The following is a 22,526-nucleotide window of genomic DNA, read 5'->3' as shown; positions in this document are numbered from 1 at the left end:
TCCTTAAATCGTCATGCCTACATGTTTAAAAACTGCAGTTGAGCTGGCAAAGATGCAATCTGCTTAACACTGTATCTGTAGTAATCATCTCCTCGAAAAGAGTAGAAAACGAAGAATTTTGCTGGGCACTGGCAAAAAGAGAATATCTCCATAGTCGCTACAAAAGCATAAAATGGATCTTTCCTGACATTATCAGCTCGACACCATACGGTTACGGACAGGAGATGGAGGAGACAAGAAGAGATCCTCAGAGGAATGAGAGGAGCCTCCAAAGTCTGGTGGAATACATGGAACCTGTCACAAGTAGAAATGTTGTAACCTTTTGGCTTGCTGTACCCCAGGAATGCTGCTTCTCTTTCTTTCCCTACAGCCCTGGTTTAGAATAGAGTCTCAATAGATCTTCCTTCCCTACATGACATCGACAGGGAACGTTGTCACAGCATTTAGAGGTTAGGGCTGCATGCAATGAAAAAGAGCAACCCCGAGTTACAGCTTATCACTGTCTTTAGTATATTCATTGACTTCCGTGTTACTGTTAAAAACTATGATGTACAACATCTTAGTGTAACAGTGGGGTGCAATGGGGTTCCACAGCAAAGTAGTCTATTACAATTCCATAACTAACCAAAATAATTCAAGGCACAAGGGGAAGTCCTCAGTGTAAGTTTAAGAAACTCCAAGGCTCTGACAGATTTAGCCCCAATTAAAATGTCCAAGCTCAATTCAGAAGATGAGGGTGTAAAGAATGTCATGTCAGCCCCTACCAGAGGGTTCTTTTTCCACAGGGCCGGCCGGGCTCTGGAAAACATGTCCGCGGTGGCAACATCAGCATTTAATTGGTTCAAAAATCTCCTCACAGTTTAAAAAGGTTCTATTCGTCTTCGTCTCATACTGGCATCTCTCCATCCAATTCCTTTATGTGAGTCTTTGCCAACAGTATTCTAACTTTGTTCACTCGGTGTGGTGTGGTGTGGTGTAACACAAGGACATTAATCTCATCAGAAAGCTACTACACGCCAACCAATAATGTAGATGTTAACCAAACATACACCTTGGAATAAACACAGCAATATTTGACCAGGGAACCAGACGATCCTAATATCTTTGATCAATCAAATGACTAGTAAAATTGTGAAAGGAGCTCATTAGCTTTAGGATCAACTAACCCAACACATTTTTCTGCAGTAGAAGTCCCTTTTTTTTCTTGGCACTTTCGCAATATAGTTTCCTCCACTCCCAATCTGTGTCAAAAATGTCTCCCTATTACTCCTTTCCTTGCTGTAGGCAATATGCCAACTCTGCTGCACTTACGACATGTCTGTGGTATCACTGCCTTCAAAAGAGTCCTACTTTTGCTGACTACAGTGCATTTTTCTCATAATTCAAACACAGGCTGACTGAGTGTACCCGCACCTAAGAGCTGCCGCAATCCCCTAACGTTGGTTCTAGTAGTAAGGCTGCTCAAGGGCACATCAGGTGCAGATTCCTTTTTCTAAGAGGGATACAATTTTCTCCATCCCTTTGAATACGTTCTATTTGTGATAGGTCAAATAGTCCGCAGATCACACAGTTCTATTTGGTGACGGTGATGTTTTTAAAATAATTATGCACACTATGTCACACATAATAGCACCCACTTGTGTCTTCCCATGATATTGTGCCACCTCTAAAAGTCCCCTTGTGTCCCATATGAACACAATCAGATGTGTTTTCTCCCTGCTCATTTGTGTTATTTAAAAAGTGTGCACAGTGAAGGTGTAGGCGCTAGTTGTATTTTTATGTCTAATTTTGTTTTAGAATCATAGCCTTAAGAATAAAAAAGAATGGATGAGTGAATATATTTAAAGGCTGAAAATAATATGACAGAGGTATATGTAAATGAAAAGAAAAAAAAGTTTGACTTTCTCAAAGCAAAGTTTGCACACATTTACACACATGTACTAAGAAGTATAAAAGAAAAAATTATTAAAAAAGGCACATGGATAATGCTCTCAATCTTACCCATTACATTTGAACCAATTAATGCACACATACACTCACACACTTTTATCCTTGACCATTTTCCATTGTTCTTGCCGTCTTCAAAAGACAATAGAAAATCAATAGTGGGTTTAGCATCTGCTGTTGATGCAGTAGTAATGGGAGAGGGTATCAGGACATTTACTAAGAGGATATGTACTTGATATCCTTGAGCTCCGTTGTTTGTGAACCTACAGTGTATGAAATATTTCTGGAATTTATGACTAGAAATGGGTTCATAGGTTATATACAGTGCAGATGGTGGGTGTGGATGTATACACTATCTTATTTGTGAATCACAGGACGAAACTGTCTTTCAAATATTTTTTTCAATATTGATTTAAAAAAAAAAACTTTTTATCCCTGTAATTGTGAAATACATTTCTACCACGAACATACATTTGGGGAACAGGAATATATTTTTGAAAGATGAAAATCAGACATGTATTTACATAAGATGTCCACATTGTGCCATTTCAGCTAATTTTTTCTTTTCTTCTCCCATTTGAATAAGAAGTAATAAATGAATAGGTAAATAATAAATGTTTATTGGAGGATCAGTTGCAGAAGGTCTCGTTCTCAATGCAAATTATAAGCAGCAGACATCTTTATTCATAGCCCTGCTTTTGTGTTTGTGTGTGTGAGCACATAAGGCAAACGCATTACCAATTATGTGGTTAAAAACAAAAGTCTTCAAGGAAAGCCTTTCTCTCTTCCTGTCTGCATATCCATCTGCCCTTTTCCTCATTGTCTTCTCTTTATTAACCCAAATACTATATTTAAAAAAAAACTCACTTGCTCTTATAGCAGTCTTGTGTCAGCACCATTTGTGCTGAAAATGCAACAAGGGATGGGGCTGCACTGCACTCAATCATTATTCCATTAATCATCTCTCAACCTTGTAGAGAGAGTAAGATTGAGAGTAATGAAGTATACTGTGGATTGTCTGTTTCCATTTATTACAGATGCTGCATAGAATTGACTTCATTCTTATTTTAATTAGGGGTTTGAAATAGTAAATCATAATCCAACAACTGAATGTAACATTTTAGACATTGTCACTCCATTTTGTCAGCCTCATGTGTGTGTGTGTGTGTGTGTATGTTGTGTGTGTTGTGTGCGTCTAACTCACCCCAGCTGGTCTGTCAGGTTCCACAGTACATTGGGTGTGGGCATTAGTGGTGAACCGTCATATAAAACCACTGAGGCTCCCACTGCCAAAGCAGACACCAGCCAGTTCCACATCATCCAGCCCGTCTAAGGACAGTACACACGCGTGCGCACAAACACATACACACACACACACACACACACACACACACACACACACACACACAGGTACAAACCCTAATAGTCAGTTTATCTGGTACAAACATTCACTTCTGATTAGCAAGGCTACACAGTTAGCAAAGTGGACAACTCCTGCAGACTGAGAGTTGTGTTTCTTGGGTTCAAATCTTTCTTGTTGTACTGCATGCTGAGCTGCAGCTTTGGTATCATCCCCAATATGTATACTATGCACATGAATGGTAATGTCAGCTGCTTGCAGAGATAATACAGGACACACTATGCAACTAGGGGTGGGAAAAATAATCGATTTTCCGATTAATTGCGATTCTCTCTCCAACGATTCCGAATCGATTCATAAAAGTTAATAATCGATTTAAAATATATATATATTATAGTATAATATAATATAGTATAATATATATTATATATTATATATATATATATATATATTTTTTTTTAACTAGTATTTAATATTAGTATTTCCTGCGCCACTGCACATTCACACCAAACAAGTGCGAGTTGTTAAAAGTGGCGAAAAAAGGGCAGAGAGCAGCAAACCAATATGACCTGCACTGGCTTTGTGTCTGTTTACGTTTTTGTATGAGAGCTGAATTCCAAGCCATACTTTTTGCACAATGTGTTGAAATGACATAGAAAATAATAGAATAGAAATCCTATAGAAACATGATTCACAAGAGTAGAAAGAAAATTAAACTGAACTGAATCGGTTTAGTTTTTACATACTTCCATATTGTGTTGAAAGCTGCATTGATTATTGCACTGGTCATAGAAAGTCATATTTGTGACAAGAAAAGCTTTTTCTCTAATACAATATTAGAGAAGGTAATTCATCTGTTGATTGTATTTAATGATCATCACAAAAGTAGGAAGTGAATATCAAACTCTGAGTAGCAAACTCAGATGTGTATATAAATATATTTTTGAAAATCACACATGGGTATGTACGTAAAAACAAAATTGCATCGAGAATCGATTTTGAATCGAATCGTTGACCTCGCAATCGGAATCGTGAGGTGCCAAGAGGTTCCCACCCCTAGCATATACTATAAAATATATGGCACTTATACAATTTCAATTCAAGGCGAGACAGCTAATCAATTAGTGGATTGACAGAAGATCAATCAACTATTCCAATCATAAATTAATCATTTAGTTATTTGTCAGGCAAAATGCCAAATATCCCCTGGTTACTATGGAAATATGAGGAGTTGCGTCATTCCTCTTGTATATATCATAAAACAAGAAATGTGTTGATGTCATTGTGGGCTACCTGTGATGGGCATATTTGAACATAATCTAGAATTAATAACGAATCGAACGAAAAAAAATTAAAAGGATTAATCGATAATTAAAATAAGCAACATTTGCATCAAACATACCCGCAACTCCAGACAGAAGAGGCCGATATTGAATAACAGCCCTTAATAATCGGCACAAATGCGCCCCACACACCACCCAAAAGTTGCAGCTTTAATCAACACAAACTGGTGTTTATCATCAAAATGAGCAAGAATCTTCGAGGAACGGCCAACATGTATGCACAGCCCAGACCTTCAGAGCACAGTGCTGCTCATTAGAAAGGACCTGTTCGTGTATGCCTATGTGTGTGTGTGTGTCTCATGATTAAAAAACAGCCCATAATACTTAACATTCTACGCCTGACATTGAGAAAGCAGTTGAAAAGTTCCCCACATTCTGGTAAATGTTGGTACTGTGAGCCCGTTAGTTTTATTGTGAAAAGGTTGTGGACCTACCGTGGTGTAGTAAATGATGACATCACTGCTGGTCATATTGCCATGGAGAATGTGTTCTTTCAAGTGTTGGATGAGCGTGCCCTGCAGAGACAGAGCGACAAAAAGAGAGAGAGAGAGACAGTGAATGTTTTGAAGGTTTTCGTTCATACGTTCATTGTTGACATTGACATTTGTTGATTCTTTACTCTCCGTCTGGATTGTGACCTTTGTTTGATAAATGAACAGGCAGTTCACACTAGACACTCTACCTTCAAATTATAATAATCTATATTTAAAAAAATATATAAATAAACTCCTTTCCAAGCTGTGTGGAAGAAAACATTTCCTCACGGACACTGCTACCCAAAGCACACACAAGCAATTCTTTAGACAAAAGGGGAAATTTGTGTTAAGTGTGAATCATTCAGAAGTCACCAACCCATTACAGCTGGATAGGTTATTATCGCTGGCCGTGAGTATGAACGAACTGTATGAGTGTGTGTGTGTGTGTGTGTGTGTGTGTGTGTGTGTGTGTGTGTGTGTGTGTGTGTGTGTGTGTGTGTGTGTGTGTGTGTGTGTGTGTGTGTGTGTGTGTGTGTGTGTGTGTGTGTGTGTGTGTGTGTGTGTGTGTGTGCATGCATATAATCTTTGGCAGGACTCCGCTGCCATACCCGTCGTCTGGTACGTGCCATCTTGCTACTGACAGCACATTAACAGAGCCGTGACAAAGCAGAACGCACCACACAGCAGCACAGGGGCTAATTGGTGGCGCCAGAGAGGACTGCCAGCCAGCGTCGCAATAGGAAATGTTTTCAGTCACCAACGCATTACCGTCCCAATTATGGAGGGAGGGCACCAGAGAAAGAGACAAAGAGGAGGACGACAGGAGAAGAAAATAAAAGGGACATAGAGGATAGAAGCAGTAAAAGCAGGGGATAAAAAAAGAATGAGAGTCTGAAACGGGGACAGTGGAAACAAAAAGGAACAAATGAAAGTAAGTTGGAGATGGAGAAGCCTGTGTCAAAGATGGCGGGAGGGTTAAAGCAAAGCAAGCAACAGAGAAACACGGAGAGGAAAAAAAAAGATTGAGTGTGTGTTTCAGAGAGGGCGAGACACTGTTTTTGTCAAAATGTGTGAATGCATTTCTTAAGAGTGTGTAAACCCAGCTTGATCCCTGAGTGGTTCAGCCTTCTAAGTACAGCGGCCCTTGTGAAATCACACATTCGTCAACCCTCTCTCTCTCGCTCCCTCACTCAGATGTGTGCATGCAGCAGCAAAACAAATGTCATTCTCACACTCTCTTGAGAGCGGATAACCTTTTTTCCTTTAGGTCTACAGATGGAGGTTTGCTACCATCTTGTGGTGGAAAATGATACAGTTACCACTACTGAGAAGCTTGTCCATTACTTATGGATTTTGATCAAATTATACCAATTTTGGTATGACTTTATTAAAAAATATTCTAGGTAAAGACTTAAACAAAAGGTTGTCTTAAATCATAAAACATGTGGTTTGCTCAAGTGTATGCACTATAATTAGATTTCAATGACAGCTGGAATGTTCCATTTTGTTTTTCGGATCATATTTTCATGATCAAAAGCTCCATAGAAACTATTAAATGGAACTTGTAGTACAAAAAAAATCAACAGTATTTTCAGAGGTCAAGAATTCACTCTAAATCTTAACTTTTCAGATAAAATCCACATTCTCAAACTGTTCACGTTTGTTTTAACATAAATGTGCCCTGCTGAATATCAAACCGTACATGTGTAGCCTACCCGGGAGAACTCTGCTTACAGATGTGGCCAGCGTATGCTAATAGTGTGTGTGTGTGTGTGTGTGTGTGTGTGTGTGTGTGTGTGTGTGTGTGTGTGTGTGTGTGTGTGTGTGTGTGTGTGTGTGTGTGTGTGTGTGTGAGACAGCTGTGGTCTAGCTAACCCTTGTGGAGTATAGTCACGGAAAGCGACCAACTTAAAAAAGCAACAAAAGTGTCACTTTGTTTTGAATCGTAAATGCATACATAATGTTATTCATTATGCGTGTAATGATATATTACAGTACAACATCAGTGATATGCAACATTCCAGACCTTATTTATAAAATGATCCGCAGTGTGTGTGAGGAATTGTGTTTGTGCCAGCTAAACAAAGAGAGAGAGAGAGCGAGAGAGAGAGAGAGAGAGAGAGAGAGTCAATGTGTTTCTTACCCCAGCAGAGTGGACCATACATTTAGGAGCTCCTGTGGTGCCAGAGGAGTACATGATGAACAGGGGATGACTGAAGGGAAGCTGCTCAAACTCCAGCTGAGGGAACTGGCCGGCTTCACCACGCCCCGATGCCAAGAACTCATCTATAAATACACTGCAGGGTAGAAAAGAAAAAAGAAAATGGAGGAGAAGAGATTTGATACATTATATGGGGAAGGGAATATATCATCATACTGCTCTGTCAGACCAAATACCTATATATATATACTGTATATATATACACAAACCTCTTACGGTTGTTTCAGTCCTAACGCTTAAGAAAACACACCTGTTGGGGATCTTGGAGAGGTCCGTCTCGTGCTTGGACCGCGCATAGGGAATCACCACTACTTTCTTCAGGTCAGGCAGACCTACATACAAAGAGAGAGAGAGAGAGAGAGTGAGAAAAATAAATAGAGAGTCTAGTGCTTTGTTCTTTCCTTCACACTTTAACATTGTGAAAAGCCAAGCCACTGATTCCCAGAGGAATACAAGTGTTATTTGAATGAACCTGTAACACATTTGGGTTATTTACAGATCCAACTAAATATTGTTTTTTTTTTGTTAAAAGGGACTCAAATATGATTAATAGCTCTCTGGACATTTCTGTAGTAGCAATAAGTAGCAAATAAATAAATCAAGTCATACTGTACATCGATCGAGCATCTGCTAGGCATTTAGTCTTCCAAAAGGTTTTAATTCTGAACACTTTTAAAACATAGTGTAGCTACTTGGTGTTACCCTTAACTGATCTTTCTACTCATTAGCAGAGTTACTTATTTTGAAGAGAGCAACACATCTTGACATATAAAATTCAATGTTGACACAGGGCAAGTGTCTTATTACATACTCCAGTCACTTCTGCATTCTCTATAATAAATAATAAATTAATTGTTAATCTTTGAGTAACAGCCAAAACTTGAATGAAAAAAAAAATGGTGTTTGTGCAATGTAAATAATAATGTGAGGTCAAAATGTACATGCAGATGCATTATGCAGATGCCAACCTTTGACAACACTGGTCAGCTTTTCTATGTGGTCATGTGTTTTGCCGTTGTAAACCACAGCGGCGACAGAGAAGATGAGCTTGGGCTGGATTTGGGAAAACCTGTCAAGAACGCCCTGGGACAAAAGAGAGAGAGAGAGAGAGAGAGACAGACAGATGGTTGAAACAGACGGAAATGAAAAGTAAGAACAGATAAGTCCGCAAAAACTGCACCGGATATGAAACCCTAACCCCTCACCTCTTACCCCTCATCCAATTGAACTGTTACCCTCAAGGCACTCAAAAGTAAATCTCGAATAATCATGTTTGATGGAAAAGTATTCTGAGGTTATATATGATGGGTCTGCACTATGTACATTGTGCAGACCCATCACCACACCACACTTGAAAAAACATTGGTCTTGTAAGTGTAATTCTCTGTTTGGCCATGGGGGGCAGTAGCACACCATAAACAACAAGTGGATAACAAGGAGACAAAAAGAGCATTGAGGAAAGAGTATCTGTAGGGTAGGAAGGCATGTGCTCTGCCAGCACTGAGGGATGAAAAGGGCCACTTTGACACACAGTTAACACTATTCTTGAACTGCAAATGCTTTTCACAGACAACTTAAAAGGACAAATGCAGTCCAAACCAGCTAATTTATTTTTTTGTATGTGAATAATAAATTTGCGATTGAGGCTCTCGAAGCCCCCTCGGCATGGGACACTGTCTAAAGGAAAATCTAGTTTGAACGACTAAATACAATGAGAAAATGAAATGTTGATGATACATCAGCTCAGGTGGACTATACAACTACAAATACAAGCCACAAACAGCATTGTACAATCCTTACGTTGACTCCAAAGTCGACAGAGGTTGAGCTCCAAATTGCTCCGATGCTGGCTGTTGCTAACATGGCCTCCACTGCATGGATACCATTGGGTAGGTAGCCTGAAGGGGGAGGCAGGACGAAAACGTTAAGTATAAGCAATTCATGAGATTTACTTTTATTAAAAATGTGTATGGATGTATGTAGGAGTTATGATAAACATGTTCTACACTAGTATAAAAATAAGCATATAACAAATCACAACATCCCATAAACAGTGTGCCTATGTGCATCATCAGCTTCCTCACAAATCCGACTTTTTGTTCTATTATCAAAATGCCCAACAGCATAGAATTTATTGTATTGCCATAAATTAATTATACAATGCTATTGCATAGACCGTACATCATATGTAAATATAAATAAATTAAGCAAAAATATTGATTTATTGAGCTCATTCAGAAATGTACACAAATAAAGTATATGATAAGAGAAGGAAACGATCCAAAATGATGCTGTCCTATCTATCATCTACTAAATGTCCAGTGGCTGAGATAATAGCGGAAGAAGGGGAAGAGAGAGGAGGGCAGAAGGGAGGGGGAGTGATGAATATCAACCAGGGCAGAGACAGTATTTCATTCTTAACAAGCAGAGCCAAGAGACCATAACTGCCGTCTTGCTGCGTTATATTATATTCCTTGATCAATATTGTAAAATGGTGCCCAAGGACACAAGTCCTTTCACGGGTCAGACACAGAAAATCAGTGATATGAATATATAGAGAGAGACATAAAGAGAAATCGAAAACTGCACCATGGAAAATGAAGAATACCCAACAGGGAGGCACAAATGTAGAAATTCTTACTATTATCGTATAACCATTCACACCCATGTGCATTCCAGCCAGTACCAATAAAGATAAGTTTCCTCCCACATCAATACTACTGTGCCTCTAGTATTGACTGCTTTAACAAATGCACAGCGAGTTAGATACTTAATCTATTGTGCTCTAATTAGATAAATAAATGTCTGAAAGTAATATAAATATGTTTACTACAGTTTAAATAAGGAATAAAGAAAACAAATCTATTGGCCCTACATAGGAGCTCTCACGCTACCATTACATTGTTGTTGTTTTTTTGGTCTACAACATATATCTTATCCGGCGTAATAAAACAATGACACAGCTGCTAGGTCCAGCCAAGCAATATCTGACTCATGGAAGGGCAACAACAACCACACTGTCACTTCCTATGAGTCATGACCAATCAGACTGTGTATTTGTTTGCCGTAATAAGGAAGTTTGTGGTGGCTGGATGACATGGCGGGCTGACGGATCACCATCCAGCAACACTGGCTCAACAGGCGCTGTCAGAAATGATTACCCTCTCACAGGACGGATAGCGTCATGGATCACCGTAATACTGCAACACCTAGCTTGACTACCTCTGAGGCAACCGGCATGAATCACTATCTTGCTTTTACCGTGGCAACAGGGCATGTACTGTAGATCAGAAGCAACATCCTGCTGTTTTTCTGTATAGTCATTCTCACTTCAATACAACTTTTCAGGTCTTGGGTGTATGTTGACAACCACTTACCAGTGAATGCAAGCCAGTGTTACCTTCAGTATATAAATGGCTATTACTGCCATACTTCCCACTTTAAAATGCACCATACCAGTACTATGGGGGACATTTGGCTACTGTTATATTTAATCCCTCGAATATGTGAAACAGATATTGATATCAAGGCCTCAAAAAGTACCACAAGCAGAGAAAACGTATAGAAATTAACAGAGGTCAATGGATTCCTTTTGTTATAATGTATGTGTTGACACCTGTGAGTTGAGGTGTACATGGATACAGAAACAAGAATGTGAACAGGGGCAACTGGTTTGAAATCAGCTCAGACAATCTACTGTATGCGAGATGAATTACTTCCTGGAAAACTGCGCTGGAGGAAGATCAGTTCACTTCTGGGAAGCTACTCCATGGTACACTTAATTATATGGCCTACTTTGATAATAGTAATACCTGTCTGTTTTAAAGATAAGGAAACAAATAAAATATGTTGTGTTAAGGCGTATTAAAGGATGCCCTGTGGAGTGACGTTAACAAACAAGGCACATTGAACCTTGAATGTTTTTTTCTTTCTCGGAAAAATTCAAACTAAACTAAGCATTTTTTTTCTGGTTTTCCTTGTTCACATTTGTTGCCAAACTTGAAACAGCGAAATCGGATGAAACCGAATTCAGGATGTAAAAAGGTGTGGCAGCCCCATGGTCATTTGCATTTTGTTGTGTGTTTAGTGTACATGATTGAAATACAGCAGGGAGGGACCCACTCGTACACACATTGCTCCCCAGTACACACTACTGCTGGTTATACACAGTCCGCAGGGTACTTAAAATAAAATGAAGCTGAAGTCAAATCAAGCAGCTAAGGAGAGGGGAGGAGATTTAACCCTGTTGACCTCATGAGTGTTATGTTGTGGAGTATTTGTCATTCTCAACATGCTTGACATGTGTTTTCTTATGTGTTTTTTTAAATATTATTCTTCACAGTTAAAGACCGCTGAGAAATTACAATATGCATTCCCCAGTGGAGGAGCAGTGGGTGTGAAGGCTAGATTCAAGCTTTGTATTAAGGTGGAGGTAATGTTTCTGTAAATGATTCTTGTGTTTCAAATAAATGGGCCAGATGTAGTGATTGAATAGGCGGTTGGGGGGGTTGAGGCATGGCGTACTTCCTGGAACCTAGAGACGATAGGACCACTGAGGAAAACAATTGATCTAAAAGGGCACGAAAGGGGGAGAATAATTTTGCATGAGCGTGTGTGTGTGTGAGCGTGTGTGTGTGTGTGTGTGTGTGTGTGTGTGTGTGTGTGTGTGTGTGTGTGTGTGTGTGTGTGTGTGTGTGTGTGTGTGTGTGTGTGTGTGTGTGTGTGTGTGTGTGTGTGTGTGTGTGTGTGTGTGTGTGTGTGTGTGTGTGTGTGTGTGCACTGGGTTGGCTCATGTCCTGCTATAAAAACCTGGTTGGCTTCATTAGCTAAGTGCTTATACATCTCCTGGATTACAGGCATTGACAAGGCATTTAAACTACAACCTGGGGACAAGGACATCTCTGTATTTTACACACACACACACACACACACACACACACACACACACACACACACACACACACACACCCAAGTGAGCACAAAGATTGGATCACGCACACAGATCCGTGTTTAGATATGTTAGGAAAGTAATGGGGAGAAGGGAGAAGAGGAAAAAGGAACGCATGAAGAAGCTTGTGTATCTCCCTTTCTATCCCTCCCTCCCTCCCTCCCTCCATCCATCCATGCCGTCTTTCTAATAAGATTCCCACAGAGCTCCAGTCATTAAGATAATGCATTTCTCTACCGCAATATCCATCTTTCCTCTGAGCACACATGCCATAGATGTTAGCTAATGTTCCTTATACAGGGTTGCATCCTTTCATACCTACATTTTTTAAGAAATAGTTTGGACACGCAGTACAACACAAATTTGCTCAGCGTTTGAACAACGATTTTAATATATTCACAGGCAAATTTCTGCAGCCTCTTAAATAGTGTGCCCGTTCTCTGTTATATTTATCCAGATTTTTTTTTAAAGGTTGCAACAAAAAGGCCTTTATAGGACATCTTCAATGCCTTGAGCAGCACAAACAGAAGATGCTTCTTGGAATAATGAAAAGGTTCAGACATCTGAGATGCTGCCATTTGGCGAACTCGGTGTAACTAAAGACCCCGCTTCTGACAGAGCACAAACAGCTCAATACACATGCTGTAGCCCTGTGGCCCAGAACAGAGAAAGAAACAGAGACACTGTGTGAGCGATAGATTAAAAAAAACAGTGAATTTAAGACACACACATACACCTATGCTGTATCAGTTCAAAATCTGTTGCAACAAAAACAACGTACAGGCATTGTATTACTTCCTGGTCACCGATTGCTTCACAGAAAATGATTTAACAAAATATTCTCATATAGTTAGCAATTCCATGCATTGCGTATATTTTGAGAATCGGTTTGACAACATTGAAGTAAATAAACCCAGGATAGCTGAGAAGTTCTAACAACTCAATATACACCGTCCACAGTCGGCAATGTGGCAGCAAGCTATGAAATCAACAGAGATTAGCGCTTTAAAAAGAACTTGGCACTTAGAATTGTTTCATTAAAAATGTTCTAATCACAAGTTTGGGTATAGCTCCAGTTGCTGCAATGCTGTAGCTCAGTGGCTGTTTATACCGTTTAGTATGCAGGTGAATATCTGGATGAATGTACTGTATAGTGAGGTGTCTGCCCAGAAACCTCCCTGTACAAATATGAACTTTGAAAAGAAATAAATGGTGACTTTCAGAAGGAGCTGCTCCTTGTGCCAAGACAGCCGCCCCTACCCAAGAAAGAGTGAGCGTAAACACGCACGCACGCTTAGCTACGGCAAAAGTCCATGTCCAACTCATACGGCAACAGGTCACTCTCCCTCATTTTTTTCCCTGGGACTTTTTCCTCAGCCAAGATAACGATCTAAGGGCAGAGGGTGAATGTCTATTTGTCATATTGGGCTATACAAATAAAACTGATTTGATTCGATTTGATTTGAACAGACTTCAATCAAGAGGAGAGCTGAAGTAAGTGATACATTTTAAACTTTATCCAATCAGGAGAGAGAACACTACAAAGAGGCGGGTCTCCCCATCTGTCAAGAGACACATTTTTACCCAAATACAAATCTATCTGGCAAAGACCGACGGGTGTTTATGTTGTGACGTAGGAGAAGACTGCTTAACTGCAGTCACTGAGAGAAAGTTGTCTAAAATGATCTAATCTGCTTTAATCCATCTACCAATTAATCTTGCCAGTTGCCATCTGGTTGAGAGAAAAGTGATACACAAGCTAATGCAGTTTTTCCCCTTAAGTGAGACAGAGAGCAAAGAAATGTGAGACTCACCTACGACCCTGTCTCCAGTCTGGATGCCCATCTTTCTCATGGCTGCAGCAAACAACGCCACGTCTTTCCTCAGCTCCCCGAAAGTCACCTTCACGATCTCATCATTGGCCTCGGCTGGTTGACACAATGAGAGAGTGAAACACAGTGTCACAGAAAATGAGACAAATACATTTTCAAATAAATGATTCTGAAAACTAAGAAGACCTGGTCACATGTTTTAAATACTTTATTTTTTGATTTTTTTTTAAGGAACACACATTACACAACTGAAAAAGTGAACACTCAAAAAAAAGACAAAATAAAATAAACAACAAACATGGCGTATTCTACTTAATAGGTTTCTAAGGAAATTGTTTAAACTAAAAAGGTAAATGTTAAGCAAAAAATGAAGGTCACTTCAGTGCCGCTATATAGTTCAGGAAAAAGACCTGGATACATTTTGACTGGGTCTGGGCAATTTAGGTTTTTGTGTTTTGCCTTGTGAATGTTGTGTTTATTTATGGGTTGACGTAAATGAAGAAGGATAGTGTGTCAAGCAGGCAGCACAGAGCCACAGACAGGATCCGCTCTCTTGTCTCTCTTAAGTAATAGTTCACTGACATTTACTGAGGCATCCACAGCATTGTGACCAATGGGGCTTCCTCATAATTACATTACAGCTTCTGAGGGGAAGGTTGTGTGCATGTGTATGTGTATGTGTGTGTGTGTAGGTGAGTGTGCTAAAAACACCCACCGTCCCTCCTCATATACACACACAGATAGGGCAATAAAGAAGTGCCTATCCATTAGTGTGTGACAGTGCTGTGAGAGATGGAGCACGGAACAGCGCTTAATCTAATGACAGTGACGTATGCAGCCTTGCGCTCGCCGCCGCATCGATTTCTTTTGCCAAACGCACACACTCTTAAGAACCCTGTACTTCTTTCTAGGGCCCGACCGATATGGATTTTTGGGTGCCGATGCTAATTATTTTCTGAGAAAAATTACGATAACGATTAAATCGGCCGATATTTCTTTTTTTTTTAATCCCATGAATATATATTGAAAACATTTACTTTTTTGAACCATTAAATATATATAAATACTTGTTACTGTCAATAGGTGTACAGGAACTTTTTATTTATTGAAATATGCATTATCTAAAAAAAATAAAGTGTTACAAATATGTCTAAAGTGACATGACGCATTTTTAAACTCAGACATTAAGCATTTTATGTAACTGCACCCAACCCTCTGGAACTCCCTCCATCCAAACATCAGCATCTCAGACTAAATAAACTCAATCAAAAGTCAACTCAAAACTCACCTCTTTCAGAAAGCATAATTACACCGGACTCCACTCCAAACCTTATCTTTAATTTGTCTGTATTTTGTTTTCTTTTTCTATAAGTATGATTTTCTATATGTTTGATATAAAGTGTATTTGAATGATCTCCAATAAAGCACTATATACATTCTATATAATAACTATAGTAATATCAACTACTATTAACAGTCAAGAGATGACCAATGACTCTGCTATTGGTGTCAGGGGGAACTGTCAAGTGTGAATTAATCTGATGTATTACAACACACCTGCTGCTGCTGTTAATATGCTATAAGGCTACCTCCGGGGCAGCAATGCATCTCACTCAACATGATTGCTGAAAAAAATAAAAAATAGAAATAAAAAATAAAAATCGGCAAAACATCGGCAAAAAATCGGCGGCTATTTTGCCGATGCCGATTAAATCGGCCGGCCGATATATCGGTCGGGCCCTACTTCTTTCCGTGTCTTCTTTCTTACTTTCTTTCTGTTGAGTTAATTTGCAAGCTGGGAAGGAACAGAGAATAAACTAAATGTGCCTGACTTAGGAAAGAAAAAAACAAGTAAACCAACAGGGGGAAACAGTAGCTTGTTAAAATTCGCCATGGGTAGAAATGCGAAAACATCGAGATTACGCAATGAAGGTTAATACTGTATATATTGGAAGTGAACTGGCCTAGCATGAGCTGGATCCATGTTTAAAGAGAGAGAATAAAACAAAAAATTTGTGCTTTTTGAAATATATCAAAATGTGTGTGTTAACATTTTAAATGGACTTTGAGCTTTTATCCAATTTTTTGTGACTTGGAAGATTTATTTTCAAGCATATTCTTCTGTGAACTATTGCAGGGACAAATGATTATGTGAGCTACTGTATGTATTAGACAGGTTTCGAGTTTGTGTTCATTGTTTTGTTATTTATTGGGTTGAATTGTGTTATGCTGTATGAATGCTATGTATGTACATTTATATTTTTGTTATACCTTTGATGTATGTTTTATGTTTATGTTATGAAAAAATCGAGACCCCAGGAAGAGTAACTACTGCTTAAGACAGACACAAGCTAATGGGGATCTTAATAAACTCACTGGCACACTAGCTCGCTGATTGCTCTTTGCAGCACTTTGTCACATACTGTATTGCGGTGTCATACACTCACTTGCAGCATAGAGAGCTATTTTGTCCTGATCTGCATGTTGAAGCAAGTTCTCGGCGTAGTTGAGCCTGGCTCCTTTAAACCACTCCGGAGCATCAGAGATCCGTTTCGATACGTCCACCACCTGGTACACACACCCATAAAACACACACACACACACACACACATACACACACATACACACATACACACAAACACAGCACTGTCATTTCACAGCTTTGGTGCTTTTGCTGGCACAGAATTAATCATATAAAATAATCTTTTTCTTTTCACATAAAAAGACTTGAACTTCAATGTTAGGTCTAGATATAGTGGACATCATCACCAAATACAAAAAAGTACAATCAAATGCAAAACAAACAAAAAACACATTATGAGTCTCTGATTTGGGTCTCTGACAACACCCTTTGCTAGTCACTTGATTGACGAGTTATACGTCTCCCCATATTCCATACTTTGTCCAATGTGACTAAAAAACCAAGAAAGGATTACGTGGGTAAGATAATGTACGCCTAATAAAAGAACATGTGGTTGAGGTGACGTGGAAAGTGTAATCCGTGTGTACAAAAGAGGTGTGTTGTTTACAACATGGCACAGTGGCATGTGCTCACACTGACATAATTTATGACCACACACACACACACACACACACACACACACAACCACCCACACTGCCTCACCTACAGTATGTGAGAGTGCTATATCTGGAAACTCAAAAACCCAGACAGCTATTTAAATAATGAACACACAAATGCATATCATTCAGTGAATACTTTCTTCAACTGGGTTAAGCCTTGGTGAAGTAGGAACAGATTTCAGACAGGGAGGGAACAGTGGCAACGCTGACACACTGTCAGAAAAAAATTAAATGTGCCACATCTACATTTTGGCTGTAGTTTTGTCATTTATAGCAGACACTTGAACTTGATGACAGGTGTCGTCAATTTGAGATACTCCTTTATTCCAAAACGAAAAGGTCGTAGCTATTTGTAGATTAACTCTGTGTCTGCTCATCTAGCATGAATCATAACAGACCACTGCCTTTCCTTTGGAAATAATCACGAAGGAACACTTTGTTGTTCCCAACAAAAACGTCTACATATTTACACTTTAAACATTAAGGAAACAATGGACCTTATTACATTTTTGGATCTTTGATTGCTTTAAAGTTCTTTATTACACATTGTTCCAGATAGCCCCAGGATGGCTACAATGATGTAGTGTTTTACACAATGTGGCATCAATAAATGTCAAAACAGTCATAGTATTTTTCATTACGTTTGAATGAACCATTTTGGGAATGTGATGATTCAGAATAAATATATATTAATGCAAGTAATACAGTGTGCGGGAACCTTCCTTTTTGGATTTGCTTCACTCTTTCCTATGCAGCTGCCTTAAGTTATGGGTGTGTGAAGTAACCATTTGTTGGCAATATTCTAATCTGAAAATAAGGTTTTGTTTTTAGAAGTTGGACTCACCTCTTCATATGGTTTGGAGCTGAGTACTCCAGAGAAGCGCCACACCTGCGCCCAGAACTCTGAGTAGCTGTCCACTGACCACTGGTACAGCTCATTGTAGTTAGCTAGAAGACAGACAATGGGTGATTACTACAGATTAACAACAGACATTACAATTTACTGGTGTGACCATCCGCTCAAAGCAAGTTGCTACAGTGGAAATCAGCCTCCATATTTTACTAACAAGTATCAAAGTGGTGTTTCCCAATCTTTTTGTGTTTATGACCTTTTATAGCGTAGTGATGGATTAGGGTACACAGTCACTAATCAGTATGCATTGTGTCTAGAAGCTGTATGCACATGAGCCAAAGACTAGTGTTCCCCTTATCAGGTTGTTACTACTTACTTAATACTTTTTGGGGGCATATTTTTTTTTTTTAAAGGTGGAATTATTTCGTGTCCCACAATAACCAGAATGGGAAGCACGTATTTAAATGAAAAGCTGATCTCTGACATGTGACAGATGGTAAAAAAAAAGAAGAGAGAATAATTTTTGAGTGAGGACCCAAATGATTTAAAGCAAGTGTTTGGACAATGTTTTAACGTAGCACAGGTGTTCAACATCATTTCTTCAAACCTTAATACATTTTTCATTCATTAATTCACACAAACAACACAAACAGGTCTGCCATAGCCATATCTCCCTCTCTCTCTCCCTCTCTCTTTCTGCTTTGCCGGTGGAACAAGTTTTTCAGCATTTTAGGCTACAATGTATCAAGGAGACAATTAATATAGGCCACTTTCTCTCTCACTCACTGTTTTCGTTTAACAGGCATGGTGAGTGCATATTGTGAGCCCATCCTTAAATATTATTTTGTATTAGTTTGTATAGGCTACCCGAAGAAGATGCATCTTCACGCCGATTCATTTGGCACCTTATTACCAAATGGCTGCATTCACCAAAGCTAGCTTGACACATTGCATTGCAAAGCAGTTTAAGACAGTGGTCTACTGAGCTAATTACACGACATGGAGTGATGGCAGGAGGGAGAGACAAATCTGTTTCTGTGTGTCTATTCAGCTCAGATACCCAGCATCCAGCACGTTCCCCTTCTCTGTCTCTCTCTCTCTCTCCCTCTGTCTGATTAGCCTACTTGTATGTCTGTCTGTCTGACTGTGTGTCTGTCTGTGAGTCTGTCTGTCTCCATCTTCTCCCTACTTACCCAGATTAAGCCCGTAGTCTCCGTTGACCTGTATCCTAAATTTGTCCATGCGTGTGTTCCTCTTGGAGTCCGGGTACCACAACACCTTGCTCTCAATGTCCATAATTGTCTCGCTCTTTCCCTCCATGTCTTTGGACATCTTTGCCGCGAACCTTAATGTTGGATGTCAAACACCGGTTAGCGGGAGTCACGAGCGCCTTGCTAAAGCTAACCGTCCCCGAAGGTGAGAGGGCTCGTGCTAAATGAGATCACAGGCTAGCCGCTTAGTCTGACTTTGAATGGCTCAGGGAGTTAACACAGCGCGCGATGGCTAGAGCGAGGCTCACTGTCAAATGCAAGCGTGGGACTGGACTGCTATGGAAAACTGACAAACCACGCCCCAGCGTCATTACGTAGCAGAGGGAGGTTCAGGAACGCACTGTTCAATACTGTTACACAACAAAAACTACACGTTATCTCCATTAATGGGAACAGTATTCTTTGACCTGGGCATATCATTGATTATAGTGATCTAAAATGAAAAGTTGTATTCATACCTTAGGTATAGAATAATATATTGAGAGCAGAATACTCCTACAATGAGACTAAATGGACTATGCATATTTTTTAAATAACATTTGATTTTTTTATTTGCATTGTTGTTATTATCCTGTGGGCTACCAGATAAATAGTGTCCAGCTATGCAATTTTTTTATTATTATTTGAGTATTCTATTTCTGTTCTGCATGTTACATGTTCTTAATTTGTTTCTAATCTACATTTGTGCACATATTTTGATAATGCCATACACTTTATCATTATAATGGACTCGATCTTTTTACTAGCCTGCTATGTGTTCTGTGTGTGCTCTTTTACATTCAGATGTCACTTTTTTTGTCCATTTAAAATTAATCTTTGTTGAAATAATAGCCTACAAACATAGGCCTACAAAAAGATTCACACTTAGGCCTACAGGGATCATATCCAAGATAAGTAGTGATATTCAAAGTTTGAGAAATGAGATAGAACAATGACATAAAATAATACAAAATGAATATAGGCCTACACACATTTTCTTCTCTATTTATTATTTCTATCTATCTAGCTATTGTCTACTGTGACATGTTCCTGTGATGTTAATCTGACAGGGGTCATTCAAGTGCATTTGAAACTTGTTATACATGTTTCTTATAATACTTTCAAATTTCGAATTTCTACATTTTACCATTGATAGCCTACTTTTTTTCAAGAAACTGAATATCTTTTTCACCACTATAATTGTTCCATTTCTCGACATATGATAATTAATCGTAACATGTGTACCAGTACATCAGAATGAATATAATGGGTGTAACATATGCAAGTAATTCCAATACCTATTCAATATGCCTTTTTGTCATGGATAAAAATACCTATTAACCTCTACTGGCCGTTGTGACAAAAGTGATAGTTTGCGATTATACTGCACGTGCTAAAATGAGATGTACCTCTTTAATATGTTTTAAATATGAATGTATTTATTTTTATTTTCAGAAAAGTTAAACATTTGGATTCTTTAACCCACGCTCAAAGTCCTACCCGTGGAAGTCTTGAACACCCCACATACATGGACACGCTATGGCATTGCACAGTCGGGTCTCTCAAAGTCAGAGGGAGGGATTTTGATTGGTCCTCGGCCTGCTGGTTCCACATCAGCCGACCGATCGCTCTATGTGAGGGGCGTGTCATCCCCATTGGACCGGCGTGCAGTTCGATCAATGGCAAATTCGCGTTTGATGTTTCAGATGAAGCATATTGGCCAATCAGAGAGCAAACATTTAGGAACGTTTTAGGGGTGTGCCCAATCGGAGAGAGGAATAGGAAGACCCTCCTCACGGACTGGTGGTGTCATCTCAAATTTGAAAATATAATTTCATCATAGTTAGGCCTTTTTCTTTAGTCTCGTCTAGTTTGCATCAATGCATGTTATATGCCCATAATTCAACTACCAATATTTAAGGCAATTCAACAAAAATTACTTCTAGTTTTGGATGCTTTTTTTTATTAGCCTATTGTAACCTGATGACTGTTACAATTTGTGAAAATGAGGTCCTTCCTCAATATAATTCCTAATTTATTTATTTCACTATAAGAAAGATATAGACTGGGCTAAAACAATGGTATAACCTGTCTAAAGGTATTTGTAAATGTAGCCTAATATCAGCTTCTGGCCTACCTCAAACCTGAACTCTCTTAACCTGAAATCTGAGCAAATACGTAGCGACATATACTGTGAAATCATGTGAGTCAGACTAACCAAACAGTCCCAGGATCAGTGATGTGCAGAGTTATTCTGTGGTATATCACCTTCTCAACCAATTGTCACCACAGGAAAACCTAGTCTGAGTTCAGAAGGGAAAAAGCAGGGGGAATGAAAGAGTGCCTATGTATTGGATGTATGTTATTATGACTATGCCTTTATCAAAGGGGCTATTGTAAGACCTTGAAAAAAGGATTAGCCAAAACACAGGAAAGGACAAAGGATATTATGATACCACATATCCATTATTGATGACATCATAATGTCAATGATGGTTTTGCTATCAAACACACAGTAAAATCTGACATGACGGAAACATTTAAAGGAATATTTTGAAAGGTAACATTTATTAAATAGGGGGACGCAGATAACATTGCCTATGTGCTCCCCAGTTAAACCACAAAAGCTGACACAACCACCATTGTAAATGTTGAGGGAGTTATCAACACATTTGGACACACATTGGGTATGCATGATGCAAACATGAATGTTCTTCAGCCATGACATTTTCTCTAATTCCTAAACAATTCCATGAAGTAAGCTAGATTTTGAATCTATTTTACTTTCAATTCAAAGTATGCCAAAACCAGTGCTGGTCCTGGACTTTTTCTGTTTGCAGTATAAGCCCAAGTGAGCAAATAATGTATTATACCTACAATTTTATAATACAAAATAAGCATGCACACACCTTAAGATTGCAAACACCTGGCCTTTAGATAACATTGTTTAATTCTTTAAATCTTGCATGTCTGTGTCTTGTGTGTGCTCCAGGCTCAAAGAGGAAACCCTTTTCCGTCTCTGATCTGACTTATTCTAGCAGACACTGTTGTGACCTGAAATGGACCTTTGCATCACTCCACACTTTTTCTTCCCCTTGGTTCTGCCTTCACTTGAGTTCATATTCGCTGCTTTCCAGCCAAAATCCACATTTTGTAACAAGCTGGAGCTACTTCTGTCATTTTCTTTTATTGTGAAAATGATTTCCCAAGGACTG

General features: G+C 39.1%; 1 protein-coding gene across 1 annotated transcript in view; it reads right to left on the bottom strand.

Annotated features, from left to right (window-relative positions):
- Positions 1-19,563, bottom strand: part of aacs (acetoacetyl-CoA synthetase) — a 35,167-nt gene extending 15,604 nt beyond the window's left edge. The window contains exons 1-10 of the mRNA XM_080046065.1: positions 19,255-19,563; positions 18,053-18,156; positions 16,575-16,695; positions 14,110-14,223; positions 9,148-9,245; positions 8,316-8,430; positions 7,598-7,679; positions 7,270-7,423; positions 5,085-5,165; positions 3,152-3,276 (exon numbers count right to left, since the gene is read on the bottom strand). Coding sequence (XP_079902191.1) covers positions 3,152-3,276; positions 5,085-5,165; positions 7,270-7,423; positions 7,598-7,679; positions 8,316-8,430; positions 9,148-9,245; positions 14,110-14,223; positions 16,575-16,695; positions 18,053-18,156; positions 19,255-19,393 — 1,133 coding nt within the window. The 5' untranslated portion in view covers positions 19,394-19,563. The remainder of the gene's footprint in view (positions 1-3,151; positions 3,277-5,084; positions 5,166-7,269; positions 7,424-7,597; positions 7,680-8,315; positions 8,431-9,147; positions 9,246-14,109; positions 14,224-16,574; positions 16,696-18,052; positions 18,157-19,254) is intronic.
- Positions 19,564-22,526: the final 2,963 nt, after the last annotated feature.

Source organism: Ammodytes marinus (genome assembly GCF_949987685.1).
Source record: "Ammodytes marinus genome assembly, chromosome: 2".
NCBI lineage: Eukaryota > Metazoa > Chordata > Actinopteri > Uranoscopiformes > Ammodytidae > Ammodytes > Ammodytes marinus.
This window is presented reverse-complemented; position numbering and strand designations above follow the sequence as displayed.